The sequence below is a fragment of the Alosa alosa genome, chromosome 10 (genome assembly GCF_017589495.1).
Source record: "Alosa alosa isolate M-15738 ecotype Scorff River chromosome 10, AALO_Geno_1.1, whole genome shotgun sequence".
Taxonomy (NCBI): domain Eukaryota; kingdom Metazoa; phylum Chordata; class Actinopteri; order Clupeiformes; family Clupeidae; genus Alosa; species Alosa alosa.
The window spans coordinates 7181997-7196281 of NC_063198.1; the positions used below are offsets into that span (position 1 = coordinate 7181997).

The 14285-nt window shown below is 44.0% G+C and overlaps 1 protein-coding gene across 6 annotated transcripts in view; it reads left to right on the top strand.

Annotated features, from left to right (window-relative positions):
• itpr1b (inositol 1,4,5-trisphosphate receptor, type 1b) overlaps positions 1-14285 on the top strand; it is a 100836-nt gene that overhangs the window by 1415 nt on the left and 85136 nt on the right. For 5 of the 6 annotated variants that reach the window (XM_048255114.1, XM_048255117.1, XM_048255116.1 and 2 more), the window contains exons 4-12: positions 113-142; positions 1444-1598; positions 6438-6537; positions 6837-6997; positions 7242-7383; positions 7580-7738; positions 10411-10583; positions 12840-12959; positions 13709-13903. In XM_048255114.1, coding sequence (XP_048111071.1) covers positions 113-142; positions 1444-1598; positions 6438-6537; positions 6837-6997; positions 7242-7383; positions 7580-7738; positions 10411-10583; positions 12840-12959; positions 13709-13903 — 1235 coding nt within the window. The remainder of the gene's footprint in view (positions 1-112; positions 143-1443; positions 1599-6437; positions 6538-6836; positions 6998-7241; positions 7384-7579; positions 7739-10410; positions 10584-12839; positions 12960-13708; positions 13904-14285) is intronic. The other variant, XM_048255113.1, reaches the window with a different exon arrangement.

A 14285-nucleotide genomic window follows, 5' to 3' on the forward strand; every position in this document is an offset into this window, starting at 1 on the left:
GGTATGTGTAGGTATGTGTAGGTGTGTGTAGGTGTGTGTAGTTGTCTTTCTCTGCTCGGTTCCATTCTTTAAAGTCTGTGGTGGATTTGTTTGTTTTTTTCTCTTTTTGTAGGTGGGGGATTTTGTCCCCTTTAACTTCCAGGTACTGTGCTGTAGCCTCATGGTGCATGTGTGTGCAGTCAGTCTGCATGTTTGCATGCTCCTAGTGCATAGCTTCACTTGACACATTTTGTGAAGTCCTTTTTTTTGTAAATTCAAGCTGTGTGTGTATGTTGGCCCATGCATGTGTGTCTTTGTCACCTCACAAGTCCAAATGAAATTCTTTTGTGTGAGTAATAACATGCTTAAACAGTGCAAAAGTTTGGAAATGTTCCAAACTGCTCCGTTGTGGAAATTCATAACTAATTATGAAAGGTATCAACACTGGGTATGCCTGCCATCTACCCAACATAAATATGTTAAATATATAAATAATATATTTAACAACAATAATATGAATATAAACATTTGCTCTTAACTTACTGGCAGCAATAGTAACTTTTAATGCTGCTTAATTGTAAATTCAGATTGAGGTTTCTTGTAGTTGAGGGTACTGTTCAGATCTCACCACAGGGTGTCATCTGTCGACAGTAAATGCAGCCAATTTTGCTCCATTTGGCCTCTAGATGGCGATATTTTGCCCCACATCACATCCCTTTGAGTACTTTTCTGTGCTAGGGAAATGTGGCCAAACTGTTTATTAAGGTGGGACTGTGTGATTTCATCTCCAGTGGCATATTGATTTCATTTCCTTTGATGAAACAAATGGCTCCTGTCATAAGATGTATGCCTGGGAGATTTGATCTTGTTAGCTGGCTGCTATGAAGAAAATGACAACTTCTGGTTCGATTTCAAATCTGATTTCCATCTAACTCGCTCATTATGGGATTTTGGAGATATAATTCAATCTTTTGAAGTTTATTGCTTCATCCTGACCACAGTTTATGTTTGGTCTCTTCAAGAGTGAAGAGCCAGTTGTGCTAGTCATCTCGTGAGCCAAACCAATTAGCCAGTCAGTTGATGATAAATTGGGACACTACATGTTTCTTTTCCGTAGCTGTAATGGGTGTCTCCATATGCTGAAAAGGCTAGAAGTGATATCCCATCAACTGTACATTTCTGTACATAAACAAACATACAAACACACACTCACATACACACACACACAGTGGTTCATAGTTAATGTTCAAATTTTTATATCAAATTTGTGTGACAAAATGAGTAAATGTAATATTTACTTGCCACATATAAACGTACACACATGCATTATTCCATAGTTAGTATTTACATCTTGTATTTTTGCATTGTGTATGTGACATGATTATGTAGTGACATGCTCAGGGGAGAGTGTTGCCAGTGCCTGTGTTGACCCCTGACCCCTGACCCACCCCCCGTCTCCTGCAGTTGGACTCTGACCACGAGGCCCTGAGGGCCCGTCTGCGCACCCCCAACGAGAAGGTCATGTACACGCTGGTGTCCGTTCCCGACGGCAACGACATCTCCTCCATTTTCGAGCTGGACCCTACCACTCTGCGTGGGGGGGACTCATTAGTGCCCAGGTATGTACGCAGCTTTCCAGAAAACTTCCCCCACACCCACCCAACCATACCACTGTGGTAAAGTCTCGGTTTGAGTGTGTCTGAGCTGGTAGGAGGCATTCAACATGAACCACGCTCGTCTGTGTTGTGTATGCAGGCATGAGTGTGTGTGTGTGTGTGTGTGTGTGTGTGTGTGTGTGTGTATGACTAAGTGTGTGTGTGGCTGGACATTTCCGCCTGGGGTGAGGCATGGGCTAATGATCCAAACCAGACTGTGCTGCTCTGAGTGTGTGTGTGTGTGTGTGTGTGTCAGTCATCAGTCAGTGGTGAGCGATCAGTGTTTACATTTTCAGCTCTCACACCCACGCTCCACAACAGCTACTATAGACATGACGTTACACACCACAACCTCACCTCCACCACCACCCATCCAATCCTCTCTCATCTCTATCTTCCAGGGCTGGGAGTTTCGGGAAGGGTGTAAGGGAACCTGTGTTGGATGTGTGGGTGGATAAGAGACTGCTGATGCCCCCTAGCCCTTTGCCTCAGATGGGTCTCCTAGGCCCGGGGTGCCTTCTCCCTCCCTCCCTTGTGGTGTGTGTGTGTGTGTGTGTGGGGGTAGCTTTGGAGGGTTGCAGGAAGGGCCCTCAGTAGGAGGAGCCTGACCAGAATCCAGGCACCACAGACTCCTCAGTAGCAGCTGAGGCAATCTGCAACGTCGGCTATTGAGAAATATCCTCGAAGGTTCTGTAAGAGAGTGTGTGAGTGTGAGTGTGAGTGTGAGTGTGAGTGTGAGTGTGAGTGTGAGTGAGTGAAGGGGGCAGGAAGGCAAGGGGTTCTGAATGTTTTTGTGATTGTCTGTATGTGTGTGTTTGTGATTATGTGTGTGTGTATGAGAGAGGGGGGGCGGGCGGGTGGGTGGGGGGTCCCACATATGGTGGCATGATTGCATTTCATCAGTACGGAAGTGGACATATTAGGGAGAAGTAGGGGCAAATGCTTTCACTTAATGCATTTCCTGTAAACACCAGTATTCCTTGAAATCCTGACCACTTTCTAAACTTAAACTTAATCACAGACTGGAATTTTGATCTGGTGACTTTGATTTCTGTCTAACAATGCTTCATTTTATGATTCCATGATGTTATTCCTGTGTGTGTCTGTCAGTGTGTGTGTGAGAGAGAGAGAATGTGTGAATGTGTTTGTATCTGAGAGTGTGTGTGTGAGAGTGAGTGCTACCTCACTAGAATTCTCAGAATATGGTAGCCATGCATTTCTCCTACCATCTGCAACTGACAAACGCACAAATCCAACATGCATTCCCACTCACACACACACACACACACACACACACACACACACACACACACACAATCTCAATGTCTCCTCCATCGGTTCATATCTCGAAAAACAACCTCAGCCTGGGTGGGTCCTGCTTGTGTCACCATCGTTTCCAGACAGTGTGTCAGTGCATGTTTCTTTTCTTTTGCAAGCCTGCATGAGTGGGAGGTGTGTGTGTGTGTGTGTGTGTGTGTGTGTGTGTGTGTGTGTGTGTGTGTGTGTGCGTTTAAAGATTTCTTGATGGCTCAAAATAGTCAGGAAAGTCCCCCCCCCCCCATCTCAACGGCTGGAGCAGGAAGCCAAGGTAGTCATTTCACTCAAGCAACCCATTGCGCGTCCACCCGGCTGTTGCAACATGCCGTGTAAAAGATCTTGTCACGCCTCTCTCTCTCTCTCTCCCACATGTTGCTCATCTGTAAAACAAGAAGCCAGGTATTGCGCAACACCTCCACTGCCTCCCATGTTTATTCATCCAGTCATCTGGACCACGTCTCTCTCCCTCCCTCCCTCTCTCCTTCTCTCTCTCTCATTCTCCCTCTATCTCTTTCTCCCTCTCTATCCCCTCCTCCCTCCTTCCCTCTCTCTCTCTCCCTCCCTCCCTCTCCCCCCCCTCTCTCTCTCTGTGTATGAAGTAATCAGCACTTCTTCAGAATTGGAATTCGTGCAACGGCCAGGAAAAGTCCCCTAATCCCAGGCCATTTCCCAGATCCAAATCTCAGAGCAGGCTTTTAGGAATGAGGAGCAGTGAGCGGGAATAGTGTGTGTGTATTGAGAAATCACCTGGATTGTTTTATCTGGATTTTATCTGGATCACCTGGATCTTTACCAGTCTGCAAAAAACTGAATAAGTACTGAGTTGGGCATTGTTTAGAGAAGATCAAGATTCATGAAACCACATACTGCGTTTGATCTTTGATCTGTTCTTTTTTTCCTAGAGGCAGGTTTTTATTTATGTTTTTCCACGTACATGTATTGTTCAGTATGCTTTTAAACACCAGTGCACTGTGTGTTTGTGTGTGTGTGTGCGTTTGCGTGTGTGTGTGTGCGTGCGTGCGCGCGTGCGTGCATTTCATAGAAGTTTCCATGACAATCCCTCTTGTTGTCAAGGCATTAATCATATAAGTCCTGCGTTGCCAGATGAACGTGAAACGATGCATTGTGATGCTTCCGTAGGTCAACACACAAGCACACACATTCACATACACACACATCAGCTCAAATACAGACATTAGTCCATTCACCCGAATATAAACAAGCAATTAAAAATGCACACACTCCCCACCACAAAATGCAAAACACTCCCCACCCCATCATCACCATATGTATATATATTCAGACACACACACACACACACACACACACACACACACACACACACACTCTCTCTCTCTCTCTCTCTCTCTCTCTCTTTCTTTCTTTCTTTCTTTCTTTCTTTCTTTCTCTCTCTCTCTCTCTCTCTCTCTCTCTCTCTCTCTCTCTCTCTCTCTCTCTCTCTCTCAAACTCACATGCATGCTCACAGACAGGCACTCACACGTCAACACACACACACACACACACACACACACACACACACACACTGACAGGAACACAGACAGTCACACTCACCCACACATGCTGTTCCTGTCCAGCCAGCCATACCTGAAATAACCCCCTGCTGCTGCTGGTGCTGAGGGCGCAGGAGTGCTCCAAGTGTGACTAATTATTTGGACTGAGCATAGAGCACAGTGCACACACACACACACACACACACACACACACACACACACACACACACAATACGCACAATCACACACACACATACGCACAATCACACACACACACACGCACAATCACACACACACACACACAAAATCACACATGCACAATCACACACACACACTCACACACATGCGCTCACTCGCTCACAGTCAGCTTGTGAGGCAAATGGCCCATTACGCAACCAGGCCCAGAAAGAGGCCTGCTGAGGTGTGTAAGTTGGCAAAAGGCAGCAGGTTCAAACTGGACCACAAGAGATTCATTCATTTAGCCAGTCACACATTCAGTCAGTCACACATTCAGTCAGTCACACATTCAGTCAGTCACACATTCAGCCAGTCACACATTCAGCCAGTCACACATTCAGCCAGTCACACATTCAGTCAGTCACACATTCAGTCATGCATGTGTTTCTCTTTTTTTTTTTGCATTTTATTTTCTTCCTATTTATGTGTTCTTCTTTTCAGGACTCTTTTTTTATTTCTCTAAACCCTCCTAAAGAAAGAAAGAAAGAAAGAAAAAAAGAAAGGAAGGAAGGAATAAACACACGATAAAGAGTTATGTGCACAGCAGTTGGTCACGTGCAGGAAAGCAAAGAGAGTGCCCGGAACTATTGAGCTGCCACTGGCACGAGTTATTGAGTTCCTCTGGTGCAGCGGAGGGGGGCGAGGGTGCCTACGGCACAACAATGCCGCCTTTTATGCAGACAGGTGTACAACCTGGGCCAAACCAAGCAGCTGCCCTTGGGCAAAAACACCTCTGTGTTCAGCCAACGCTAGCAAAACAAGCATCCATTCTTGCCATTTCAGAGACGTGCTGAGCTGGTTGTTTGTCTGACTCTGAAGTCAGACGTATAAATGTGGCTTACATAAAAAAATACACATTGTAGTGTATAAGTGTATATATTTGTTGTATATAAAATACTTGTTCTTTTTTTCTCTCAAAGGAACATAGGGAGGTCCCAAGCTATTTGAGTGTTTTATGTGCCTCAGCAGCAATAAGGGCCATTCGGAGGAGAGCACTTTGTGGTGGTGTTTTGTGAATTCGGTATGCCCGACCCACTAGACCCAGTCGGGCTCGCCCTCAGACGCCTCGGTCGCCAAGCGTGAACTCCGCAGCGCTGGCGGTCACAGCTCATTTAATTATCCCATGTCCAAATTGGCCTTCCGTGTCACATGAACAGGATGATCTGTCCGGAATTATTAGAATGTTTTTTTTGTTGTTGTTGTTGTTGTTCCTGTTCCTGCTTTCTCTTTCCCCATCCATATTTCCTCTGCCTGATTGCACGTAAAGGTCTTCACCTGACTGTGAGCTCAGCGGGCTCTCCCCCGCCACCACCAAAACTGAGACCGTTGAAGATGGAAAATTGTTTTTTGAGACATTTCTGAGAATAACCTTTCATGCTCATGACCAAAATTATTACTCTTTATGGTGCCAGCAAAATCATTGGGAAATCACCGGATTTACACAGGAAATGCAGATTTTCTGCTTGCCCATTGATTTGTCCCCTGATAAGGCTGGTCTCCACTGCTTGTCTGTGGGGGCATTTGTCTTGCCCTTTTAATTGGCAGATTTACTCCTTGTCCCTAGAGAACCACATCTCTTCTGAAGTGACTTGTGTCTTGAGGGGGGGGGGTGTGTGTGTGTGTGTGTGTGTGTGTGTGTGTGTGTGTGTGTGTGTGTGTGTGTGTGTGTGTGAGAGACTTGGCCTTTGAGGTTGTGTTCTCTGACTGACTCAGCACTCTGACCCCTGTTCCTCTCAGGAGCTCCTACGTGAGGCTGAGGCATCTCTGCACAAACACATGGGTCCACAGCACCAACTCCCCCATCGACAAGGAGGAAGAGAAGCCTGTCATGCTGCGGGTACTTGACTGATTAAAAGAATAAGGAAAATCCATATTTTATTGTTAAATGCATGAAGGAAAACAAAAATGAAAGGAAGGTAAAACAAGTTATTTCTTAAGACATGGCAAAGTATGTTTATACCACATTTGATACACACAGAGGCAATCCAATGTGCTTTACACAAATAAAGACAAAAAAACAGATAAAGACAAATAAAAGATCAAATATGGTTAAAATGAAGTCGACGGAAAGTAAACATAAGATGTTCCTTGCTCCCTGTTGTACCTACTGAGCCGTGATGGTTACTCTGCACACAGATCGGCACGTCTTCCGTGAAGGAGGATAAAGAGGCCTTTGCCATAGTGCCTGTGCCCCCGGCCGAAGTCCGAGACCTGGACTTTGCTAACGACGCCAGCAAAGTGCTGGCCTCCATCGCGGGCAAGCTGGAGAAGGGCACCATCACGCAAAACGAGAGGAGGTAGGAACGACTTGGGGAGTTTATTGACGGCCTGGCACCGGTTGAGACATTCCTGGCTAGTCATGCCAACAGGCATCAGCAGTAGCACCTGACGACGCCAGTCGGGACCGATATGTTTTGTTTTCCTGCTGGCGCTCATGTTCGCCCCAGCATGCGCTGTCAATCACTGCTGCAACTGAGATGTTTTGGCTTGTTGGCCGGGTCGTTAGTGGTCTGTCATGTGTCTGTGTGCTCGTGTGCTCAGGTTCGTCACTAAGCTGCTGGAGGATTTGGTGTTCTTTGTGGTGGACATCCCCAACAGCGGCCAGGACGTGCTGGAGATCATGGTCAACAAGCCCAACAGAGAGCGACAGAAGCTCATGAGGGAGCAGAACATCCTCAAACAGGTGCAGAAGCCCGATACAACCGACCTACCTACCTACCTACCTACCTACCTGCCTCCTCTTCAGCCCACAACCCAGATTATCATCCCAATTTACCTCCTACTGCAGACCACCAGATTACCATAGTTGCCCATTGCAATTCTGCATTCATTCAAGATCCTCTGGCCTTCATTGTTGTTGTTGTTGTTGTTGTTTGCAGATCTTCAAGCTGCTGCAGGCTCCGTTCACAGACAGCGGCGATGGCCCCATGCTGCGCCTGGAGGAGTTGGGTGACCAGCGCCACGCCCCCTTCAGGCACATCTGCCGCCTCTGCTACCGCGTGCTGCGCCACTCACAGCAGGACTACAGGAAGAACCAGGTGACTTACTCACACACACACACACACACCCGCGGTCACCTGATATTTTAATCAACCCGACTGCAACTCGGACCGCGAATATTAATTAGGAAAAAATTATACCCAACCCACGATCTGACCCGCTTATTTACAAAATGCGTGCTTTTGGTTATAGCCTACCATGCAGTGTGACAGTAGGCCATTTCTGTAAAACAAACTAAATTAATTTGCAAAACGTTATGCAGTAGAACTACACATATGCAGACTATAATGTTTGCGCAGGAGGAGAATGAGAATAAGAGCGCAAGCACGCACGTAATCAGCAAAGGATAAGCTAAACACTAAGACAAGATTTCAAGGCCATGGACATACATTTTTCTTTCGAAAACAGAAATGGTGAAGGCAGCAAGGTAGGCAAGAGAGATACATTGCTGGTCAAAACGTTAGCATAAGAACTGGTTGGCTGAATGAAGCACAAAGCTTTACTACACTGTTTAAAGTCACAGACACAACGAACCAAAGTAACTTTTATGCATGCGCAAACCTATATGGCCTATACATACCGGTAGATATGGCTGTGTAGCTGGGTCTGGCTCATCAAGCTACCTGCTCACGGCATAGGCTAAAAGTGTAACATGGGCAGGTGGCAAAGTATCAGCATTATTTTACTGAGCGACTTGTCAATAGGTCTTGTATCTAGTCTAAAAAAGCTGTTCCAGGTCAGTATATAAAGCTATCTATTGCTTGCATGAGGTCTGGGAATTGCACTTACTCGGTTTGGCTCGGAAGGCTACCAGTGCCACGTTTGTGACGAGTTACTGTATGTTGGTCATGCCTGTTTTGTGGCTGTCATACTTTTAAATGGCTTCGCAAGAAGTACATAGAACATAACTTGCAATGCACTACTGTCATCTTCTTTAAGAACCTTTCCAAATATTTCCCATATATGGCTTTTCCTTAAGGGGTGTCTTTATTATTTTAACTTCTCACATCTTCAGCTTCTTTACTGTCTCCATCTCTACCTCTCCACCTATGTGGCAAGTAGGTCTACTGTATGCTTCAACCAATGATATCTTTGAAAAGCAATTATGAGTTAAATATTTATGCTAGCCTTCTCGTGATCCGTTAAGTATTTAAAAAAAATAAATAAATAAAATAAATATATATATATATATATATATATATATATATATAAATTTTAACTGACCCGCCCGCAAATGACCCGAATATCATTAAAATATTTTTTATATGACTCATAACCGCGCGGGCGACCGCTGACACACACACTGACTGACTGACACTGACACACACACACACACACACTCACAGCAGGACTACCGGAAGACCCAGGTGACTTACTGACACACACACACACACACTCACACACTCATGACTTAAATTATTATTTTGGATAATTCAGAGCACCCAGATAATAAGATACCCATCTTTGTTACCTTTGTTGGCGTGTCTGTGAGCTTGTTGAAATTCGACTAATTAGGGTGAAGATGACTGGGCTGTCTCCTCCTGACCCCTCCATTTGATTAGATTACGCAGTGTTTTACACTTTACACTTTAAGCACTTACATGCTGCCGCCCGCTGCTGATCACACAGCCTCACCCTATTGACCCCCGGGTCCCGAGTCTCGAGTCTCGCCCAGGTCCACAGCAACGATCCTGGATTCCTAGTCATGCACCAGTGTTTCATCTGCATTAGACTGCATTGCGTAATACCACTAATGGCCTATACTACACACTATAAAGGTGATGATATATTCTGCATCTTTTTGAGCACTGTTGCTGGGCAACCACATAACCAGTTCGGATGTGTTCGGATTGGATGATCATGGAATTGTACCTACTGATGGTTAAAGTTCTGTAGAAAATAAAAATGTTGGTCAATACCAATGGGAATGTGCCAGAACAACAATAGTCAGGAGCGTTACCCGGCACCATTGCTCAAAAGGTTGCTTTGTGTATCATCAGCATAATGTACACATGACACGTACATAAGTCATGCAGCACCACATGGCTCCGAGTTGTTAAAGAAAAAAATCCTGTAAAAGTTCTATCATGTTGTCAAGTCAAGTCAAGTCACATTTATTTATATTGCGCAGTGTATATAGCGTATATAGGGTGCACAGAGTACAACCTAAAGCGCTCCACACGCAGACATCAAAACATAAACAGACAAATGAACAAATTGACAAATATCGAAACAAAATGTTGGACGGAGCGGCGTGATTCGCCAGCGCACCTGTACACAGACATTAAGACAGGAAACAAACAAATGAAAAATAATAAAAAAAAGTAAATAAATAAATAAGAATCTGTTAGTGAAATTCTATCAGTTCATTGGTTAGGCCTAACGTTACATTGAACAGCAGCATGGTGTTCATTGAACAGTCCAAACCGCAAGCAATATATGGCTGTAGCGTGGTGCTTTTAAACAGTTCAACCAGGCAACGCTAGGCCGTCTGGAGGTCTCCGGAATCACAGGTCAGCTGTGAGTTGTCTGGGCTCCTTTATCAAAAAAGCTTTTCCTACCATATGATGCACACATTTAGTCAGAAATTGAGAACAGAAATTGGATGTATCCTGACAAGATGTGGGTAGAAACAGAGCATTTATACATTTTGTGATGTAGTTTTGGATTCATGTCTGAGCAGTGCTGCTATGTGTTTTCCTGAACGTAGGAGTACATAGCCAAGCAGTTCCGCTTCATGCAGAAGCAGATTGGCTACGACGTGCTGGCTGAGGACACCATCACGGCCCTGCTGCACAACAACCGCAAACTCCTCGAGAAGCACATCACTGCTGCCGAGATCGACACCTTTGTTAGCCTCGTCAGGAAGAACAGAGAACCTAGGTAAGGTCAAGTCTCTGGACATCACTGAATGGGGAGATAGAGTTGGCTGTTTTTAGGTATTGCGGTCAGTCGTGAGGGTCTCCAAGTTCATACTGCATGTTGTTCTAATTTAAAAATTCAATTTATCTTGTTTCCCATGTTTTTTTCCCCCAGAAATTGTGACAAAATTGTGATAAAAAAATGTATCTTTTGGAAATTGATCTTTAATGCCTTAATTAAAAAAGTGAGGAAAAATCTTAAGGACACCAATTTTCTTTGTGAATGAATGATGTATCGTAAATAGATAAATGTTCTTCTTTAAAATACAGGGGGCATAAGTACACACACCCCTGTGTTAAATTCCCATAGAGGAAGGCAGATTTTTTATTTTTAAAGGCCAATTTTTTCATGGATCCAGGATACTATGCATCCTGATAAAGTTCCCTTGGCCTTTGGAATTAAAATAGACCCACCTAATCACATTTCACCATACTTAGATTGGTATGGTTTTATTTCAGTTCGCCTAATAGCTGGTTTGATGTGCATTGAGAGATGATCTTATGGAAAGTTCCCCATGCCAATAGGTCCATGAAATAACTGGCCTTTAAAAATAAAAATCTGCCTGCCTCTATGAGGATTTTTTTTACTCATTTTTTACTCAAGATCAATCTCCAAAAGATTACTTTGTATTCCTCCTTTTAGTTAACTTTAGCATGGGTGTGTAAACTTATGACCACAACTGTAGTTCCATTAATGATGCTTGAAGGGGTCAGAGGTCCAGTGTTAACACTGGATTAGTTCCCACGTTAGTTCTATATGAGCAGTAACTAGTGATGCACGATATATCGGCGGCCGGTATATTATTAGCCGATAAGTGAAAAATTAAAATATTATTATCGGTCCGATAACAGAATTCTGGCCGATAATTTGCGCCGATATGTTTTAAAGTCTTAATTTAGGCCTACGCAAGGTCCGTCTGGCTACACTGAGCTACTTGAGCTTGGTTGGCTATACTTTTTCCTCAATATAATGTCAGCAGTGTGAATGTATTTCACCACTCTAACAAAATCTGTGGTTATGCGTTCATTTGGGAATCTGTGCATCTCAAAATCCTCTCGTGAATGATCCGCCATTTAACCTTAACAGAGCGGAGCTCAGCCCTATCTAGAGCCGTCTTGTGCTGGTGTGTTTGCCCTTTACCGCACTGGTCGGGGAAACAAATAAACAAACTCGTTATTGGGACGAGTACATAAGTAGGCCTAGTTCTAAGTTGTGTTTTAGTATTATATTTGCATTACTTTAGCTTGGGTTTTGTATTATTACTTAGAAATATGCTAACCATTCGTGCTTCAGTTTCAGACAGGTCATCACAATAAGTTATTAAAACCTTCGGGGCTAACTCCTTTCATTTCTGCTGCAGCAGGTTGTGCGCAACAGAGTAGACGGACATAAGCATAAGATACAGTCTGAGGAGTTGCAGCTTTATTCAGTTACCCCCAGTTGAAACTAAGCCTAAGTTTCCCTCACAAACACTGATTTGGTCGCTATACTGTAGCTTATTCCAAGCTGAGTCGTTTATGAGCGTTTAGTCCTAAATGAAAACGATTTAAACTCTCTAGCCACTTACTCGCAATTCACTCACGTCAGGTTCACTTAAAGGAGCCACACATACTGTAGGGCTAGGCTACTGTTATGTTGTTGACTGCCGTACTATAGAGGACTATTATGAGTTCTGTCCATCATTTGGTGGTAGGTAAAATTACTGCAATAAAATTATGCTTATTAAATGCTTTCCCCAAATCACTTTTCACAATTTTTTTTCAAGAGTAATATTATCGGTTATCGTATCGGTATCGGCCACAACAAACCAATAAATATCGGTTATCGTTATCGGCCCTAAAATTCCATATCGGTGCATCTCTAGCAGTAACATGGCCACCTTCAAAGGAAGCCCAATCCATAATAGGCCTAACTACTTGGAATCTGATGTCTGGAACATGTTGGCGTGCTTTAGTTGTTGGTGCAGTGGGTTTTCCCCATGGGTGTTCACACTATGGTGTTAAGGAAAAAGTAGAAGCATGTACAAATAAGAAGCCAAAACAAAATCTGGTGTACTTTGTGTTGATTTGTAGATTGATTGGTTTGCATTTAAGCATGTAGACAATTTGTTTTTGTATGTGTTTGTCCATGGCTGTGTGTGTTTGTATGTTTGATTGTGTGAAAATGTATGTTTGGTTGCACATCCACGTGTGTATTTATGTGTGTTTGTGCACCCAGGTTTCTGGACTATCTGTCCGATCTCTGTGTTTCCATGAATAAATCGATCCCCGTGACGCAGGAGCTAATCTGCAATGCTGTGCTGGATCCAGCTAACGCCGACATCCTCATTGAGACCAAGTGAGACTTCATTAACAGGATGCTAGAACAGAGAGGCACATGAATGCCCTGCCTTATTGCCTTAAACAGGAAGCATAATGTTCTTAGTAATTAGTTAATGCGTTTAGTATTCTATGCTTTTTTTTAGAAGTTCAATTTATGAAATGGAAAAGAAAGACTGACCTAAATGTAAGCCACTGTTGCACTAATGGCATGTTCCAAAAAATGTATATGTTTAATTGGTTTCATGAGCCACCCAGCCTAACGTTTCTCATATGATCAGCTTGTGTGTGTACGTGCAATGGTGGAAAAAATATTGAAACAGACAAGGCAATGTGGATGCAAAGTTTGTTGACATTCAGATACAGAGAACAGGCCTGTCAGGGGCGTGCTCTTTTTAGTCCACGGCCATGGTGGTTTCATTAAAAATAATTTTAGATCGCGTGTTATTGGTAATGAATTCTGCTGGGTACATTTCAATGAATAATCCTCAAAATATCCCTTGGCCTGGGGGCTTCAGTGGCTCAGAAGGTTCAGGAGATGGCCGGTTCAAGCCCCACTTCTCTTGACCCTGTCAAAATGTCCTTGAGCAAGACACAGAGCCACAAAGTGCTCCCAATGTGCAGTTTGGCGCCTTGAATTGTGTGTGTGTGTGTGTGTGTGTGTGTGTGTGTGAATGTGAGGGATGAAATTGTAAAGCGTTTTGAGTGCTTGGAGAAGTAGAAAAGTGCTATATAAATGCAGTCCATTTACCATTTGCTATTTGTCAGGTTGGTCTTGTCACGTTTCGAAGTCGAGTCGGTGACTATCGGGGAGGCCCCCGTTGAGACCGAGGAGGATGAGGAGGAGGTGTGGCTCTTCTGGAAGGACAGCTGCAAGGAGATCCGCAGCAAGAGCATCCGCGAGCTGGCCCAGGATGCCAAAGAAGGCCAGAAGGAGGACCAAGAGGTCATCAGCTACTACAGGTACACACACACACACACACACACACACACACACACACACACACACACACACACACACACTTTCTCACACACACTCACAAGCGCACAAAAAATTCTCAAAGGGACAGCGCTGCAGTCATTGACACATAGACCCTTCAATTTTTGCTCTGAATTAATAGCTGTGAAATAAACCAGATAATAATAAGAGATTGATCAGGTATTATAGAAACTAACTGTAATATGTGCTGATGTATGAAGGTTCAGTTCCAGTCTGTTGACGTATATGAATGAATGTTCATATCAAAACTAACCACCGCACACTGCATTCAGTGCCTTTCTATTCAGAATCAGCAACACACTTCACTAGCATGTTTCTTCACGCTCGTTCTACAAAGCTAAGCAT